This window comes from Daphnia pulex, chromosome 3 (assembly GCF_021134715.1).
Source record: "Daphnia pulex isolate KAP4 chromosome 3, ASM2113471v1".
Lineage (NCBI taxonomy): Eukaryota > Metazoa > Arthropoda > Branchiopoda > Diplostraca > Daphniidae > Daphnia > Daphnia pulex.
This window is the reverse complement of record NC_060019.1, coordinates 12446927-12463823: the sequence shown is the minus strand read 5'-3', so window position 1 is coordinate 12463823 and position 16897 is coordinate 12446927. Positions and strand designations below refer to the sequence as shown.

At 41.1% G+C, this 16897-nt stretch overlaps 5 protein-coding genes across 12 annotated transcripts; 1 reads left to right on the top strand and 4 right to left on the bottom strand.

Moving 5' to 3' along the window:
• Window positions 1-267: 267 nt before the first annotated feature.
• On the top strand, window positions 268-5338 carry LOC124189735 (MAM and LDL-receptor class A domain-containing protein 1-like). The gene is made up of 18 exons (XM_046582190.1): window positions 268-413; window positions 561-705; window positions 1634-1673; window positions 1744-1914; window positions 2006-2111; window positions 2199-2388; window positions 2489-2719; window positions 2780-2915; window positions 3003-3196; window positions 3349-3613; window positions 3694-3811; window positions 3890-4085; window positions 4153-4240; window positions 4333-4503; window positions 4577-4771; window positions 4866-4923; window positions 4994-5121; window positions 5189-5338. Exons 2-18 carry the CDS (start codon window positions 574-576, stop codon window positions 5218-5220), a joined length of 2451 nt encoding a protein of 816 aa, XP_046438146.1. The 5' UTR covers window positions 268-413; window positions 561-573; the 3' UTR covers window positions 5221-5338.
• On the bottom strand, window positions 5324-9412 carry LOC124189736 (pleckstrin homology domain-containing family M member 1-like). The gene is made up of 6 exons (XM_046582192.1): window positions 9317-9412; window positions 7608-9248; window positions 7388-7515; window positions 6509-7244; window positions 5844-6437; window positions 5324-5775 (listed from the first exon to the last, which is right to left on the bottom strand). Exons 2-6 carry the CDS (start codon window positions 8026-8028, stop codon window positions 5576-5578), a joined length of 2079 nt encoding a protein of 692 aa, XP_046438148.1. The 5' UTR covers window positions 8029-9248; window positions 9317-9412; the 3' UTR covers window positions 5324-5575.
• Window positions 8083-8763, bottom strand: LOC124190341 (yrdC domain-containing protein, mitochondrial-like). The gene has a single exon (XM_046582964.1). It carries the CDS (start codon window positions 8761-8763, stop codon window positions 8083-8085), a length of 681 nt encoding a protein of 226 aa, XP_046438920.1.
• LOC124190340 (DNA-directed RNA polymerase III subunit RPC10-like) lies at window positions 8840-9166 on the bottom strand. The gene has a single exon (XM_046582963.1). It carries the CDS (start codon window positions 9164-9166, stop codon window positions 8840-8842), a length of 327 nt encoding a protein of 108 aa, XP_046438919.1.
• A 373-nt stretch (window positions 9413-9785) lies between the features above and the next one.
• On the bottom strand, window positions 9786-16837 carry LOC124189690 (feline leukemia virus subgroup C receptor-related protein 2-like). 8 transcript variants are annotated; one of them, XM_046582116.1, is made up of 15 exons: window positions 16568-16837; window positions 16417-16491; window positions 14334-16102; window positions 13595-13660; window positions 12940-13035; window positions 12351-12535; window positions 12212-12272; window positions 12096-12137; window positions 11892-12020; window positions 11690-11785; window positions 11411-11552; window positions 11143-11345; window positions 10918-11021; window positions 10734-10844; window positions 9786-10658 (listed from the first exon to the last, which is right to left on the bottom strand). In XM_046582116.1, the coding sequence occupies exons 5-15, from the start codon at window positions 13012-13014 to the stop codon at window positions 10367-10369; spliced, it is 1440 nt and encodes a 479-aa protein (XP_046438072.1). In that variant the 5' UTR covers window positions 13015-13035; window positions 13595-13660; window positions 14334-16102; window positions 16417-16491; window positions 16568-16837; the 3' UTR covers window positions 9786-10366. The 8 variants fall into 8 exon arrangements, with proteins under 8 accessions (XP_046438072.1, XP_046438073.1, XP_046438070.1 ...); XM_046582117.1 differs by lacking the exon at window positions 13595-13660 and having other exon boundaries at window positions 14334-15686; window positions 15770-16102; XM_046582114.1 differs by lacking the exon at window positions 13595-13660 and having other exon boundaries at window positions 14334-15038; window positions 15770-16102.
• Window positions 16838-16897: the final 60 nt, after the last annotated feature.

Sequence of the window (16897 nt, the reverse complement as noted above, 5' to 3'; positions counted from 1 at the left end):
TGCCGAAACGACTTGCACTCGGCCAAGTATCGATCACAGATGTCCACATAGCGGTCCTAGCTTACACTCCCGACGCATAGATTTCCTTAAGAGCGTTAGAACCCGGTTGAAAAATGAAAAACATCAAAGTGAAACAAACAAATGGAAACACAAAGGAATCACTATTTTATTTATTTATTTATTTTTTTTTTGCTTGAACGAAAAATGTTGCTTCAATTAAAATGTCATATAACGAAAAAGCCGATGTGGAGGTGGAGTCGTGACTATATACTATACGCTCCCGTAGTTTATGAAAGGAAATAAAGGCGGAGCAATGTGACAAGAGAAATTAGAATTTTTTTTATTTTAGCTATAACTACCTGAAATCGTGTGCCTGGCTTTCACTACTTTTTCATCATCCACTCCTCACTAGTGTAAAAATTTGACAATTTTATTGATCTTATTTTTTCGTCCACTATAGTGTCTTTTTTAAAAATTTCTTTCGAATGATCAATCACGCTATTTTTTAATAAGGAAATAAGTATTTGAAATGTGATCTCTTTTATCCGGATTTATTACAGAATTATAGTGACAATGCTGAAGAAATGTGTCGTCGTACTGGTCATCTTGGCTCTGGTTACCGTGCACAAATGTGGCGGAGACGGTGATGGCGTCTTTTCGTCTGCCATCCGTCCGGCAGATGCGTTTCCTTCTTTTCCCTCTGCGGTAAGTACCACCAATATAGCAATAAACGATAACAGTTGAGCGAAAGGGATTCTGAAATCTTAAGTTTATACTTTGTGTTCGTGTTCTTTTTGGATCGTTGGTCCCGTTTCTTTTCAAGTTGGCCGAAACGACTCACGCCCATTCAACGGCCTTTTTTTTCATTTTTGCTATTTTCGTAATCGGATTAAAACCATTCAAAAACAAGGGAAGCACGCTCCGATGATGGTAGCCGCCGCTTTGCATGTCAGGATGCAAGTAACCCCAACACAACTTAGGGCTTACGTAATATCACAATGACTCGATAGTTTGTTTATATGCAGTAGCTGCTTATCTCGAACTCGGGATTTGTTTCTTTCTTTTTGGTTTAGAAAAATGGCTTTTCTCTACCTGGGCGGAGTTGCTGGTCTTGTTCACGCTGTCAAAGCAGTATATAGTGGAGGCTAGAAAACTGTAGTATATACTCACGCCCAGGATTGTCATCGGATTAATTAATAACGACATATTTACGCTGTGGAGTATAGTATAACTAGATACGGGAAACGGACAAAGTCCACTCTCATCGTTTCCGCTCCAGATCCTGTGTGGCTCTAGTAGACTGATTTGGTCGCGCTCTTTGTGACAACAATAAGGCCTGAGAGTTCTCGTGATTGTTATACAATTGACACGGCATCCAGGCTCCCGCTTCCCCCTCCTCTCCCTTTTTTTTTAATGTATACAATTTGATTATGTCGTCTCAGATATGCTACGTTAGTTTATCGTAAAACCATATAAAATGCTGACTAACTACCGGTTGTGTTTGTGTTCAAGCGTGACTTTTTGTTATTACTTCCGGAATTTTTAGAAATTGTCGCTGATCACGAGATAATTTCGATTGTTTTGGTTTTGGTTTGATTGTTTGAAATTTATTTTTTTGAAAATTTTGATTCAGGATCGAGTCGTTAGGCAAACGTCATCTTCCATGACACCGAGTAAGCTAAATCATTCAAAAAATAATTGCGATCAAATCTGTTGAAATTCACTTTTGTTGCGTTATATTAGGCCAATGCTCGTTCGGTCGCGGTCGCGAGTTGACTGTCTGCCACTGGAACATGACCGATCTCGAGTCTGTTGAATCAATTGAATCGCGTGCCCCAACTTGGCAGCTGTCGTCCGGCCGTCTGTCGTATTTCCGAGGCGGTCCAGCCACCGATGCCTCGGGAGACCAAGACGGTAATTTGCAAATGTTATCCAATTCAAGTTCAACTATCTAAATCAAATTTTAACAAATGAATACATTTTGACTGGATGATACTGTATATAGGCGGATACTTGTTGATGGAAACTTCGAGAGGAACGGCCGAAACTTTGAAGTTGCCCAGCATAATGATCAACGCCACTTTGCCGGAAGGGCGATGTGTTGTGTTCCAGTGAGTTTTCACACTGACGAGTAGAGTAGATTCGTCGACCGTCACCGAAATGTCATTTAAAGAAATATCTGAAACGTACACCCTCAGGTATGCGATGGACGGCCCGAGTGCGGATAGACTTCGCTTGGTGTTGCAACAAAGTCAAATGGTCCATCAGATGGCGAATGACACGGTCCTGTTGGTCCCGCGACGGGAAACGCTGTGGGAGGGAAGGAGCGACACAGGCGACAAATGGCTAACGGCTTCCGTCCTCTACAGTCACGGTCAACCCCACCAGGTAAAATAACATCGCAAAACAAAACAAGTATTTATTATACAATCACGCACTCGACTCATCATCCAAATGAAATCGCCAACGTCCGGTTTGTATTCATCAGTTGGCGTTCGAAGCGGTCGTTGACCAATCGGCTCAGAATACGCGACGCTTGCGTGGCCATTTTGGGCTGGACAATGTCGATCTCGGAACCTGGAAGGAAAGCGAAAATGAGAAAGCCCTCAACGAGAATCCGGATACGCTTATGGTGGACCCTTGTCTAGGCCATTGTAACTTTGACGGAGGATTCTGCGGATGGAGCAACGATCAGGAAGACGACTTTGACTGGAATCTCGTAAGAACCCTTTTAAATGTTATCTAAATTTCAATTAAAAATGGGTTTTGTGCTGTATAGGGAAGAGGAAGTTTAAGCGGAGTAACGGGGCCTATTACTGGGCACTATTCCCGCGGCTACGCCTACATTGATTCCGGCTATCCTCGACGACCAGGTGATCGAGCCAGACTGTTATCACCACAGATGGACTCCACAGGTGAATTGCATGACTAACCGATTCATCTGAAATTTTATTCAAAATGATAGATCGTCACCATTAAATGTGCCATTATATGCATCGCAGATCCGGATCAACCACTTTGCCTCCGGTTTTGGACACATTTGTTCGGTAACGGTATTGGCACGCTCAAAGTGATTCAGTCGTTCGGATTACCCGGCTCAGAGATTTCTAGCCGTGAACTGTGGTCGCTGACTGGCGAATCGAGCAACAATTGGCATCAGGGTCAGATCAGCATTTCGTCGAATTCAATTTTCCGCGTTAGTATTTACATTTCCTTAGAGAAAAGGCCCACGGATTACATTAAATTATTAGAGCTAGTCAAATTAAGATTATGGACTCGTTTTCCACCAAAGGGTTTCTTTTATCAAATAATAAAAATAATAATAATTTTGTTTTATCCCTGTAAAAGATTATTTTCGAAGCAACGACTGGCCGAAATCATTTGGGTGATATCGCCATCGATGATGTTTCTTTCAATCCTGGACCGTGTCCAAGTGCGCCGCAAGCGGCGGCTGCTCCCACGCAACAAAGCGATTGCAACTTTGAAATTGACGAGTGCGGATGGACGAATGCTGGAACGCGGGAAAACGTAGATGATATCGATTGGATTCGTCATCCGGCCGAAAATAGCCGGCAGCTGCTCGTCAAAGACCACACGACATACACAGGAAAAGGTATACGTTATTATAACCCGAGTCAACAGTCAGCCAGTGTTCACTGAAGAAAGAAATCATTTCGTGAAATAATATCGCAGGTTACGTGATGAGTCCGACGCGTAGTCCAGTTCAACGTCCCAGTGATCGGGCTTGGTTGTATTCTCGTCCGTTCAACGTCACTGCCGGAAAATTGGATATGCGATGCCTTACTTTTTGGTGTGTGACTTAATTTTGATTGTAACTTTATTTTTTCTTTATCGAATTAACTGAAAGGGATTTTAATTGTGTTGTTAGGTATTTCATGAACGAGCCAATCATCGATCCTGCCGGTCCGAGTTTGGGTTCCTTACGCATTTACACCCGGACAGAAGATAAGTTTTCCGGTCTTCCTGTAATGGGCCAGATGGTCGTCATTTGGCGGCTTCAAAATCATCAAGGTAGTTCGTGGAAAATGGGGCGAGCGCTAATCCAACAGTCCGTCAATTACCGAGTGAGTTTATTCCTGTACGAATCTATATCATTTACAAAACTATTTGATTAAAATGTTGTTGACCAAGGTGGTCATCGAAGGACTTTGGGGTTCGAGTCGAGGCACTGGATCCATTTCCATTGACGACATTAGTTTCTACGAGGGAAGTTGTTCTAGTAATATTTTCAAATTATTTTATTCTCTCCATGAATGTAAGTTTTTTTTTTTAAATTCATATTTTATTCATTCTTTCGTTTATATTATTCAGCCTATCCGAACCAAGCGATGCCCATGGCAACTGAATGCAATTTTGATCGCGACACATGCAGCTGGCGAAGTGTCGGCAACGGGACCAGCGTACGTCCAGACACTGATTGGCGTTTAGCTACGGCTGCCCGCCGCCCAGCTAACCTGCCTGACCATACATTTGGCGCTCCAAGTAACGACATTATTTTTAAATTGTCAATTTCTGTGGAAGAAATGAACAAATTGTATAGTTGTCCTATTTTCAGGTGGATATGTTTACTTTGACGTGTTCAGTCAACAGAACCGGCAAGAGGTGATCCGTCTAGTGGGGCCCAACATGACTTCCGGAGGAATTGGAAGGCCACGCCTCTGCCTGACTTTTTGGTTCGCGGCTTTCGGTGCCGGAGATACGACTCAGTTGAGAGTTCTGATGATGGACAGTGTCACCAGCTCCGAAAAGGGTAGGGCTTCCATGTTATCAATGAAAGATATTATATTCATTCAGCATCATGTTGAAAGAATTTTTCGATGAAATATTTGTAAACGTATTTTTAGAAATATGGATGTTGCGTGTCGTTCAACTCGAAGCAATTCGTCCCGATTGGAACTTTGGGTCAGTGCAGAGCATCTAAAAAATATTTTTTAAAAATACATAGGCGTATATAATTTGCTTCTAATAATAGCCAAGTGGAGCTGGAAAGCGACGGTACAAACCTCTCTGGTCAGGAAGTGAGACTAGTTTACGAAGGCCGGGCTTCCAACGGCGGATTTGCCATCGACGATATAACAATTTATCAGGGAGGATGTCAAAGTGAGTTTCCACGCCACCCTCGCGTATTTCATTTCAATGTCGTTAAAAATATTTCAAACTTTTCTAGCTCGTCCGAAAATTGCCACGCCCATCTCTTGAGGTCGAGATCAGATTTCCCGTCTGCTGTGTACATCTCAATTTCAGATAAATATGTACTTTTAACAAAATAAGAAAAGCAATAAAGATGAGAGGGAACAAAGAATTCCAAACGAATGAATTGTATTGTACTCTGCAATATCTACATAGAGGATCACCAGTGTACTCGTCACGATTCAAACCTATTTCGAAAAACAAGTTGCACTGCAAAAGAAATGCTCAGGGCGACACGTGAAAAATTTCCCAATTCTACTATACTAGCTGTAATGAATTTTTGGCAGTTAGAAAACAAAGAATTCACAAAGAGTTACGACATCTATGAACACACACCAATTTCGAGATTTTAGATCTGCCATTTTTAAATTTCCTGGTCTGACTGTTCTGTGTTCTCGACTTGATTCTTCTCTCGACTTTTCCACCGCTCGCATCTCGGACACGGTTTGAAGCGATCCATACATTCCGAATGGAACACGGCACCACAAATCGGGCACCTAAACGTCGAATCCAAGTCAAAAGGGAATATGACCGCATCCGAACGACACGCCTCACACAAGAAACCTTGAAATAAAATAAAAGAATGTAAACATACAAGAGAAAATAAACAAAAAGGAAATGAATGTAAATACCTTTCATCGAGCAGAGGCCGCATCCGCTGACGTGTAGTTTGCCGTATTGAAATAATTTGGTCAATTGCTGATGAAGCTGTCCGGATTGTATCAAAGGCAAATCCACTAGACTGTAGACGTGCTGCTGGATATACAAATACTCTTTGCCATAAGTACGTTTGCGGAACTCTTCTCCAGCGTTCTCCGGCGTGCGGCAAGTCAGAAGGAAGGCAGACAGATGTTGTAGCTGCGTTCGAACGTCGAGTAAGGCGGCAAATTCCCGCTGGTAAGAGTAGATGTTGCGATCAAACTGGATCGCATCCAATGCCGGATCAACTTCAATGTCTTGGAAAAACTGCCGAACGGCACGGCAGACTTTGCGCTTTGAATAATCGCCGTTGAGGAAAACCCGAGCCGGAATGATAACTTCGTCAGCGTCGGTATGACAGTCCGAACAATACAAACCGCCGCTGAAATTACAAACTCGAGCAGGGCCGTAGATTAGGCCAATCGGGCTGGAACATCCGGCGCAGCGATAATTTTGTTTGACAAGACTGCATTCCTGATTCAACGTCAACAGCATGGATGCAAACGGCGATTGCGGATTTTTTTCGTCTGGAATCGAAATCAAATAAAATCACAAATAAATTTCCAACTCTCATATTGGGTGATTTGAATGAATTTACCAGAAACGATCTCGAATTTCTCTTCAGGAGAACTATCTCTTGTAGTCGATTCAGTTGGCGAATAATTCGGCGATTTGGTCAAGGCGTTGCTGCCAATGTTAAAGTTGGAGTAATTTTCTAACAAATCTTCAAAAGTCGAAGCTTCTTCTTCGGTCTCTTCTTGTTCGTCACCCACAGCATCAGTCAAAGCCTCGGCAGCCGCAAGTTCTTCCGACAACGATTGTGGCGGAGTGCTTGGGAGACTTGGAGCGACAGGTACGTTCACTTTAGCTTCTTCCAGCACGGCTGGGCTTGTAGACCGACTATTTTTCATCCGTAGGCGGGTGACGAGAACAATTTGCGAATCAACTTCCTCCGGCAAATCATCGACACGGGACGATGAATGGGATTGTGAGAGACGAACTTCTTCTACGGGAGGGACTAAGGCGGGTGGTATTGCTACAGACGGAGATCCCAATGGGGCTAGCATACCGCTAGGTATATTTCTATCTGATTCAATTATCAAACGAAAAGCCATATCTTCATCGAGCTTCGGTACATTGGTTGACGCCAAGCTCGTTGTTAACTTGCTGGCTTGCTTGATGGGCTGTAACGTCTCGTCTTCATCGGTGAAACACAAGGCCGCATCGACCCCCTGTACGACAGCCTCTTGGACCAGTGGGGTAGGCGGTGACCAGAGCCCAGCCAGAAGCAGAGGGGTCGTGCTCCAGTTGTTTAACATGCTACTATTGACGGCCTGATGATAGAAATAAAGATACTCAGTCATGATCAGGAAATAAAACCAAAAAATGTATTGCTTCTCATTTTCTGAACCAAAACTTCTGAGTTGAAATTATTTCTCTAGATTATGGAATGTGGACATGTTTACGAGTAATTTACCAAACGAAATTGAAGCATTTCTATGCCGCTCAACAGCTTTCTAGCTATATCAAGATGCTCAGGATCACGGAGGTACGCTTGACGATCGTAGAAGTCATTGAGAAGTCGACGCTCCCCAGCTAGCAGCTCTATTTGGGAACCACAGAAGATTGATAGAAATAAACAAATTGTAAGTATCTCCTTATTCAAAATAAAATGATTGTTGTTAAAGTGAACGTACCAAGGTAGCTGGTGAGCATTCCATCGTTGAGGACGAGCCTAATCCATCCGCGACATCGGCCAATGTCAGACCTCAACCACGGGCAAGAATCTGACAAGTAGTCAACCGAATGTCGATGAGAGAACCCGAGCAAGAAAGGCCAAAAGTTGGGCGACGGTTGTCGAATCACATCACCAGAGAAGACGCTGGAAACCTTGTCGATGAATGAATCACGTAGGCGGTGAACGAACAGAGCTTCCAAGACACAGCACAGCGTATGAGCCGATTCACTATTCCCTTCGACGACCGCTGTTGACTGTTGTTGTTGCTGCTGCTGCTGACGTTGCACCTCTCGCACAGCTTCACCCAAGTGGCCCGTCAGTGCCGTCTTGATCAGCGCGTCGTAATTCATGTCATCTCTGGTCTTCTGGCGTTTCCACATTTTTCAATACACAGAATCAACACTCACATAAGCACTAAAGACAAGAAGAGGGGGCTAAACGTTTTCAGACGCTGGTTCACTAGCTTCAACCAATCCGTATTTCTTCAGCTTTTCCACTGTAATTGTTTGAGCACAGCCAGGACGAATGATGCGATAGGTGCCAGGTGACGACAAGTCGACAACAGTAGATCCTAGTCGAGCGGTAGAGCCGTCTGGAATAGGGCCACCGTTGAAGACAGCCCCGAGATGCTCCCAAATCCCTAGAAATTCTTCCACCGATAGAGTACTCTGAGATCCGCTGATGTTGGCGCTAGTCAACGCTAAAGGTTCAGCACAGCTATTTGCCAGTTGACGAATGAACCAAGAGTCCGGAATTCGAATGCCAACAAGTTTAGTTCCGGGGTTGAGTTCAGGATTCAAGGCAGGACTTCTTTCGAACACAAGGGTGACGGGTCCAGGTAAAAGGTCGTGCAGTAGACGTTCATCTACTGTAACGTGTCCCCACTTGGCGATTTCGCTAACTTGCGACACGCAAATAGCAACCGGTTTATTCTTGTCTCGCGATTTGATTTGATAAAGTTTTTTCAAAGCTTCTGAACTTTGGGACAGACAAGCGATCCCATATAAAGTGTCTGTTGGAAGAGCAATCACACTGCCCGATTTCAGAAGCTCCACTGCATTTTTTAGGATGGCTGCGGAGTTCTTGGGCCCAAGGAGGATGACTGGGTTGATCATTTGACAATTTTAAAGGCGATAATGAGTTGAGTTTAACATGAAAAAAAGAAAGTGGGGGTTTGAAGGCAGGTTGTGTCTAATCACGCCACAGGTTGGAGCACTCGTGGTTGCAGCACTTGTAAAAGGTGGTCATAGGCTCATCTGCAGATCGTGTCTGCATCTGCAAAAAGTAAGCTCTTGAATGGTCACACTTGGGACAAGTTGCTTCAGTGGAATCCACATTCTCCCAGGCAGCAACTCCTCCTAATACATCATCCACTTCCTTAAGTTTGGGGAATGATTTGCTGCTAACTTTTCGATTAATGTTGAATACGTAAGGGCAAGTACGGCAAGAGAATCGGAAACACTTGGGTCCTTCTTCAACACCCAAAAGATTTCCACACGTGGGACAGAACATCAACATTTTGATAACTTCGTAAGATCAATGTCTTCTCATTCAAAAACTTCGTACCATAATACAGAGTTTAAAATGCCACCATTTATATCTGCAAGGGAAATCAAGCATCATGTAACTTGAGAATGTTAGATAATAATCATAGTGATGGAATTTTACCTCTAACAATCGCAAATTACCCGTTGAAAAATGTTGCTTCGATTAATGTCGTCCCCTTTTTCCAACATACTTCCGCCCATGCTTTTTCGTCAGCTGTTTAGAAAAAAGCGTTGCCAAGTCGTGGTAACGTAGACCAAGTTCGAAGCGCCAAATCGAATTGCGAATTGCCGATAAATAAACAAATTATTTATTGTTGTCAAGATTTATAATTTATAATTTATAACCTCGTACTCATAGTAAGAGGTAATTTATTTCATGAACTTTGTTCTTTGTTCATATCAGTGATAAAATTCACTCCCCAAACCCCTTTTGGGAAATAAGCTAAGTATTTTTTTTTAAATAATAAAATTTGATGTTGTGGCAAGCCCACAATAGCAAAGTGATAGTAGTTGATGGGGATCCCACCTTTTTTTTCGGGGGAGGGGTTTCACACCCTTCTTTTTTATTGGTGAAAAAAAAAACGTGAACGTGGTGGCATTAGATTTTATTTGGCGCAATAATTGTTAACTGTCACATCATCCAAACCAAATGATTTGGTCAGTTTAAAATGGGTCGTGGTGAAAAGTGAAAACAACTTTAACGTCAAAGGCTCATAAAGAATCGAATGCATAATACTCTGTAATGAAGCTAACTTGGGTTTGAACTTTGCTTTCCATTCCCTGCATTGTACGGAAGACAGCAATTTTACTACATTAGTAATAACACAGAAATGTAAACTCTTTTAGACCGGAACCGAAAGAGAGAGGCTATAAGCTATATATATAAGTATACATACAGTCTATAACTATCAATCACTTTACTTTTTTTTCCCCCATTGAAATCGTCGTAACGGATTCACGGTATAGCCGCAAACTTTGTGCAGCAGCCAATCACATTGAAGGAAGCAACATTTTGAAATGGCAGATAATACAGTGACACAAAGTTTACCTAACTACATATCTATAACAATAAGCAAATCAACTTGTTCGAAATTGCGTGAGGCAAATGTGGCATCTCTTGGAGACAGGCAAAGCTCTTACTGGTGAAGCTCAGAGAGTCGATTGATGACACTTAGATAGCTTCGTTTGCTCGAAACGCTTCCATCTGGTTGGCTCTTTGGCGTCTGAGATCCGAACGGATGAACAGCGATAGAGCAGCGCCGAAAAATAGTGCTGCCGACAAACTTCCGTTACAGACCAAATCGCCGTAGTTGCTCAAGAGCCAACCCCCGATGATTGTGAAGACGATACCAAATACTTGGGCGGAGGCATTCAGTAAACCAGACGACGTCACTTCTGGCTCAGGGTACGTCAATTCAGCTGCAAACTCGAATCCAACAGGCAGATATCCAGTCATAAAGAACCTTAACCAAATTATCACAAATGTTACGAAATCTTTTAGAACACATAAGTAATATTTAAAAAAAAAAGCTTATTACCCTACAGCTCCGGCCGTGACGAACGTAATGACGATATATTGAAGTTCGAACGTAAAGGTGTAGGCGACCATTCCGGCCACTGCTAATCCATACACCACAAGAGTTGTTTCCCTAAATAAAACAGAACGCAAAAGTCAGCTGCATATCTTGCAAAAATAGAGTATCACGCATTTTCTTTTTTTACCTGAATTTGTGCGTTTTGTCAAGAATAATACCACACACTACCGAGCCGAACATGCCGCAGACGACGATCGTCAAGCCAATCCGACCCGCATTTTCTTCTTCACCCTGAAATAAAAAAACGATTATTTTTTCGTGCATTTCTTTGACATAAAATAATACTCAATAATGTTGTCATTTTAAACTTGACATAATTCAGTGAGGTATAGCCTATATAAATTTAAAATACCGGAAAATGTCGAAGCACAGTTTGGTTGAGCAGGGTAGACATAGCGTAAAAGACACCGGCATTGATTCCGTACGTAATCAAAAGCAAAATGTAATTCTTGTTAGTGACAATCGTTTTGACTGACTGGTAGTAGGTCACCGGCTGTGACGATTGAGGTGCAATGCGTGCCGCATTCGGAGGAAGAGGCGGTTTAGCTTGAAATCCTGTATCGAATACCTTTTTGAAGTTAAGATATTGAAAATATCTTTGGAAAAATAATGGACTTTACCGATCACTACTACAATGAATAAGGCCGTGCAGACGCCCGCCACAATGTAGAACATGAGTTTCAAATCGGCTCCAATATCATCGATATTTTCGTGGTCCTTTACCAAAATAGGGGGCAGAAAAAAGCCGAGGGCCACGCCTAACTGATGTAAGACAAGTCTGGTTAGTTCAGTTTTTGGAAATATTTAAAACTCGCTATTCAGTCTGTCGTGAATGTGATCAGACAAAGTGGATTGTCGTGCAACAATCCAGAGTTTTACTCGTGTCTATTACAACAGACCTGGTTGCCAAAAACACCTATTGAACACGCTGAAGAAACTTGTTCCGCTCCGAACCAGACGGCAGCGACATTGGGTGGAACACCGAGAATGAAAACCTGTCAGCATGTTAAGTAAAAAATAAGTCAATTTAACTTATAAAATAAAGGCAATAACTTACAAATACTATATTAAGAAATAAACAAATAATTCCAAGAATCAAACCTGCGACATGGCCGTTATCGTCTGACCAATGAGAGCCACATAGAAAAGATCTGGAGCAACGCCCAGAACTTTGATCCACGCTCCTAAAGCTGTTCCGAAGGCTCCCATTAGGAGCGTTATTCGTAATCCCTGACACAACAGAGATTTAATATTTATTTTTTAAAATATTTATTCAGCGGAAGGAAAGAATAAAATGATTCTTACCACTTTGTCCATAATCCAGGCCCCAGGAAAAATAAGCGGAATCTAAACCAAATTGTGAAAATAACTCTGAATGGACATGCTCTATAAATTTGAATGGAAATGTAAATGTAACGCACGTAAGTAACCATATAAACCAGAGAAGTCCAATCAACGGTTGTTGAGTCAACGTTGTAATATCTGGAAAAAAGAAAATTATAGGTAATAATCTTTGAAATGCCCAACAAGCCCTTCATCAACATTTGTTTCCCTCCATACTTCATAATTAGATTGTTGATGATGGCAAACTGGATCCACTGAAAGGCACTTGACATGGAAACCAAGAGAAATATAACAAGCATCAGCCATCGTCGTCGATACACTTTGGTTTGGATTGGCAACGGTGAAAAACATAGTTCTTCTCTTGCTCCGGCCGCATTCAACTTTTGGGTCTCGTCACCTACCTGTAAATTTACAGGTTCGAATTTTGGTTCAAATTTTGTTAAAAAGAAGCAGCATAAAAGGGGAGCGATTGAGTTGGGCATGTACCGCACGAAAATTTCAAAATTAGATCTTTTTCCGTGGAAAAGGTTTGTGTGAAAAGTTCCTTTGCAGGGTTCATTTCTGTTTACCGGTAATAGGTTACGTCACTTTTCTTTTTTCCTTTAGCTAAATGCATTAATGTGAAGGGTTATAGCGAAGGAAACAGTTAATCAAGGTCGTCCACTCGTCACTTGGCATCTCTAAAAGAAGGACGTGGGAACATTTATACGGCAATGAAACATGAAAGATAATGCAATATCACTCGCCTGTCAAGTGAATTTAAAAAAAAGAAGTGTAATAATTGCACACCCACAACCTAACCTACCTCTGTTTTGCTAGGTGTACGTTGAGGTGCGGCGGAAAGAGACTCAACCGTCGGGACGACTTGATAACTCGTCATGTTGAATAATGTTTAGAATCCCTAATAAACAATTTAAAAAGTTTGAATTGATAATGCAACAAGATCGTTCCGTCGCTTATCTTCTTAGGTATCAACCCCTTGTTTTCGAAATATCCATTTCCCTGACTGGGGAATTGAATTATGCACAGCATAATCAGTAACGTGTGTCGACGTGATTGTTGTATTCAAATTTTGGGGCATGCTACCTATCGGCTATCGCATCAAAATCTTTTGTAAACGAGAAAAGTTAGCCTTGGACTTTGGGAAGGAAAGTAGCGCACAGCTGAAAAGAACATAAGCGAAATCTGGCAACTTTCTCCGCAAGTCCGGGCTATTTTAGGTTGCATGATATTCGAACGAGCAGTCCAGTGTTACCGAACAACATCTCAAAAGATCGGGTTGAAATCTCGACACGGAAGACGGAATACCTCGCCTAGTACAATGGAAGCGAAACGGTGAAAAGATAGGATTGCACAGCAACTTGTTCCGTGCAGAAATAAATAAATAAATAAAAATTTCCCCTTTTGTGTGTTAGTTGTTTTGGCTTTAACATAAATTTTTTAAAAAAGGAAAGGCCTACTTATAAAATTTCAATTTTTTGAAGTCGATCTTTCCGTGAGAGCTAATATAGTCTGGCGTCCGGTGTCTATAAAAATATGTGCGAGAATGCGCGAGAATGTCAACTGATTAGTTTGAGTAGGACCGAGTATGACGGAAATGTAAATGTAGAACTAATTTCCTTTTTATTTCTTCTAGCTAAAACAGGATGAAAGCTATCAATTTCTTGACAGCACGCTTATTGCTAGTGCACTGATTAAGGATTGAGAAGTCTGGCGTTTTTCATCACGACAGTTCTGCGTACGTAGTTATTTAGATTTTGTTTCAATCAAGGACATTTATTCATGTAATTTAAAGCTTTACGTTTTATACATGTATCTATTAGCACAGGCGATAGATCTTTCTTTATCGCAAGATAATTTTGGAGTGCAAAGTTTTACTGAATGATTTTTAAATTTTGCATTAAATGCGATATTGGATAAAGCGTGAGGATGTTTTTGGTTTGGTGTTTTAGAAAAATAAAACATTTGCGCATTTTGAAACCGGTCAACAGCTACCGAATCAAATAATCAATATAGCAACAAGCACGTTCAACTGGTTGCATCAGGCATGAAATAAATTCCCTGCTCCTAGATGGCAGCACGACAGGGACACCCAAAATACTCATCTCAACTCGAGGGAAATAATAACTGACCAAAAGCAATATGCTGTCTGTCTAGTGTCAAAGTGTCGATACGTGTAAAACGACCAAGTTTTATTACCTAAGACGAATAAGTTTTCTCTGCAAAAGTGGTCGTCGAAAAATAGGCACTGCACTCTGGATTGGGAAGACGACGATGAGGCACACACACATGAGACAATCGTCCACCAATACACTGGAGACGGGAGAGAATCACAATGGAGGCTGGCTTCAACTATAGTTTACTCCAGTAACTCTAGAACTAGGGAGTCCTCTCTAGTTTCAGCGTTTTGCTTTATAGCCAGCCTTCGTCTAACGGTCTAACTGTGCCCGGCATTCGCCTATGTCGCTCCCGCTATACCCAGCACATTGGCTGCTGTGCACTGCTGGGTCTGCTGCTCACGTGGCCAGATTGGGGAATGAACTACACGATCTCATTCACGCTGGCTATATGCGATTTCCTCTCGGCGTTATTAAACGACGGATGCTGCTGATATTTTGTGACTTGAGCCTTTTGGCCATTCGAGTGAAGGAGAAGTCTTAATAAACGGAATCGTTGCTTTCCATTTCTACCCGTCGTAGCGTGTTTTTAAATTATTATGAGGCGCAATACTCGCGCAGTAAATTTCATATATCTCATTGTCGCCAATCGAGTTACATCCTGTTATATACTCGACGAGTCCACAGTGCATCCTTTGGCATCTGCTTCCCCTGTTAGTTGATTGTGGTCAACTTTCAGTCACACCAGTTACGGTCTTTACGGTATGGCTATCGCTAGAAAAATAAACTGTATTCAAATTAATCTCCTTGCGGAGCGATATGACTTATTCATAGTTACATAACACAGCATTACAAATCTATCCATGAAACAGAATGCTCATTTTTTAAACACACGTTGATAAATGTATGAGCTTTGACTTTTAAATTTTTTTACAAACATTCTTATATATCATGTAAATTTTATCAACGCTGCATGTAACAAACAGCCGGCTGGTAAAATTTATACTAAATGTACTAATTGATAACAAGATAGTTTTGGGTTATGTACGCTCTACCATTGCTACATATTTCAGGTTTTCCCTTTTAGATACGTCGTAAGAAAATTAACTCTTATATACACTTGAGTGCGTGACCATCTTAGAAATAATCGAAAACTTGCACACAATGTTCTTATATCTTGCTTATGCATAGGAAAACAAGAAAGCGGTGAAAATTTAAAGGTCAGCAACGAGGGTAAATTTTCACGGTGAACAAAATACAAAAGTTATTTTAATTTGGTAAGGCATTGAACACTTATTAAATTTTATGTCACTGAGAAGTTACCTTATTAAATAAATTAATGATTTCTAATATAAAAAGGGACTGGATATTGAATAATGATATTATTTAAAAGAGCTCCTGTTTTTTAATTCTTTGGAGTGGACATTGGAGACAACTAGGAAAATTGGTGTAATTAGAATTTACAATTAACTTCTAGGCAGTAGCATGATAGTAAAAAGAATAATAAATTGAACTTACTTTAACAACATTTTAATTAATTCCATTTTTTCCTGGTGCCGTCTCTCTCTCGCCTCTTCCTTTTCTCGATGAATTTGCAATAACACTGTTGACAAAGTTTGGCGGAACCGCTTTTTATCCCTTTTGTCATCTTCGTCATGATGATCAGATTCACATGCTGCATTACTGTAGCTAACTTGACCAACTCCTCTTCTCACGTCCACATCTACTTCTACAGTTTCTGGAATTTCTTGAGATTTGGGAAGTGTATCAGAGTTGTCTTGTTGCACCGCTGAAATTCCAGATGTCTTTCTGTCACCATCAAGAAGGTTTTTCTTCTTCAAGGAACTGTCTCTGCAATGATCAAAATATAAGACAAAATCACCTTAAATTTATGATTTAGCTAAGGATCTATCTAAGGATCCACAATACTGTTTACATAAACAATAAGGTTTACAAATTCTGTTTTACTCGTCTATGCCACAAAACCATTGCCTTACCACAGTTATATCGACAAAGCACAAATAGGCTAGGCTATGCATGAAGCACACATCTTGGTTCTCTGTGATAATATTTTCATATTTACAATCATGTGATTGGTACATCTTGTGATAATAGCAATCAGCTTCATATAATCAAACCAATAAATTTTAAAAAAAGAACCTTACTCGTTCACATTCAAGGTCTCATCTTTGTCTTCTTGGTCATCAACCCATCCTTTTCGTTTCCTGACTGTTTTGAATCTTTAAAGTGAAAAAAAAAAATCTTTTAAAATAATGAGATGGTGATGTGAATTGAAAACAGCAGTTTGAAACTAACCTGTTTTCACATTGTGCCCCCGTCTTAAGCGAACCTAGCTCCGATAGAATGTCAGCGGATATTTTTTCCCACATGGATTTCTTGTTTTTAAATGTCTTCATTGGACCAACTTCGAGTTTATATTCTCGAAATTTGTCCATTAAGAGCTTGGCTTCTGGATCACTCCAAAAGCTTTGAGCGGTGCAAATAACATACTCCACCATTGTTTTGATCTGTGGCGATTTCTACTGACAGCGAGCGAACCAGTGGAGAGCACAGTCAGTGCGTATTCCGTGTACACGTGAAATGTGGAATCGTGGAACTATAACAGGAACCGAAATAATTTGATGA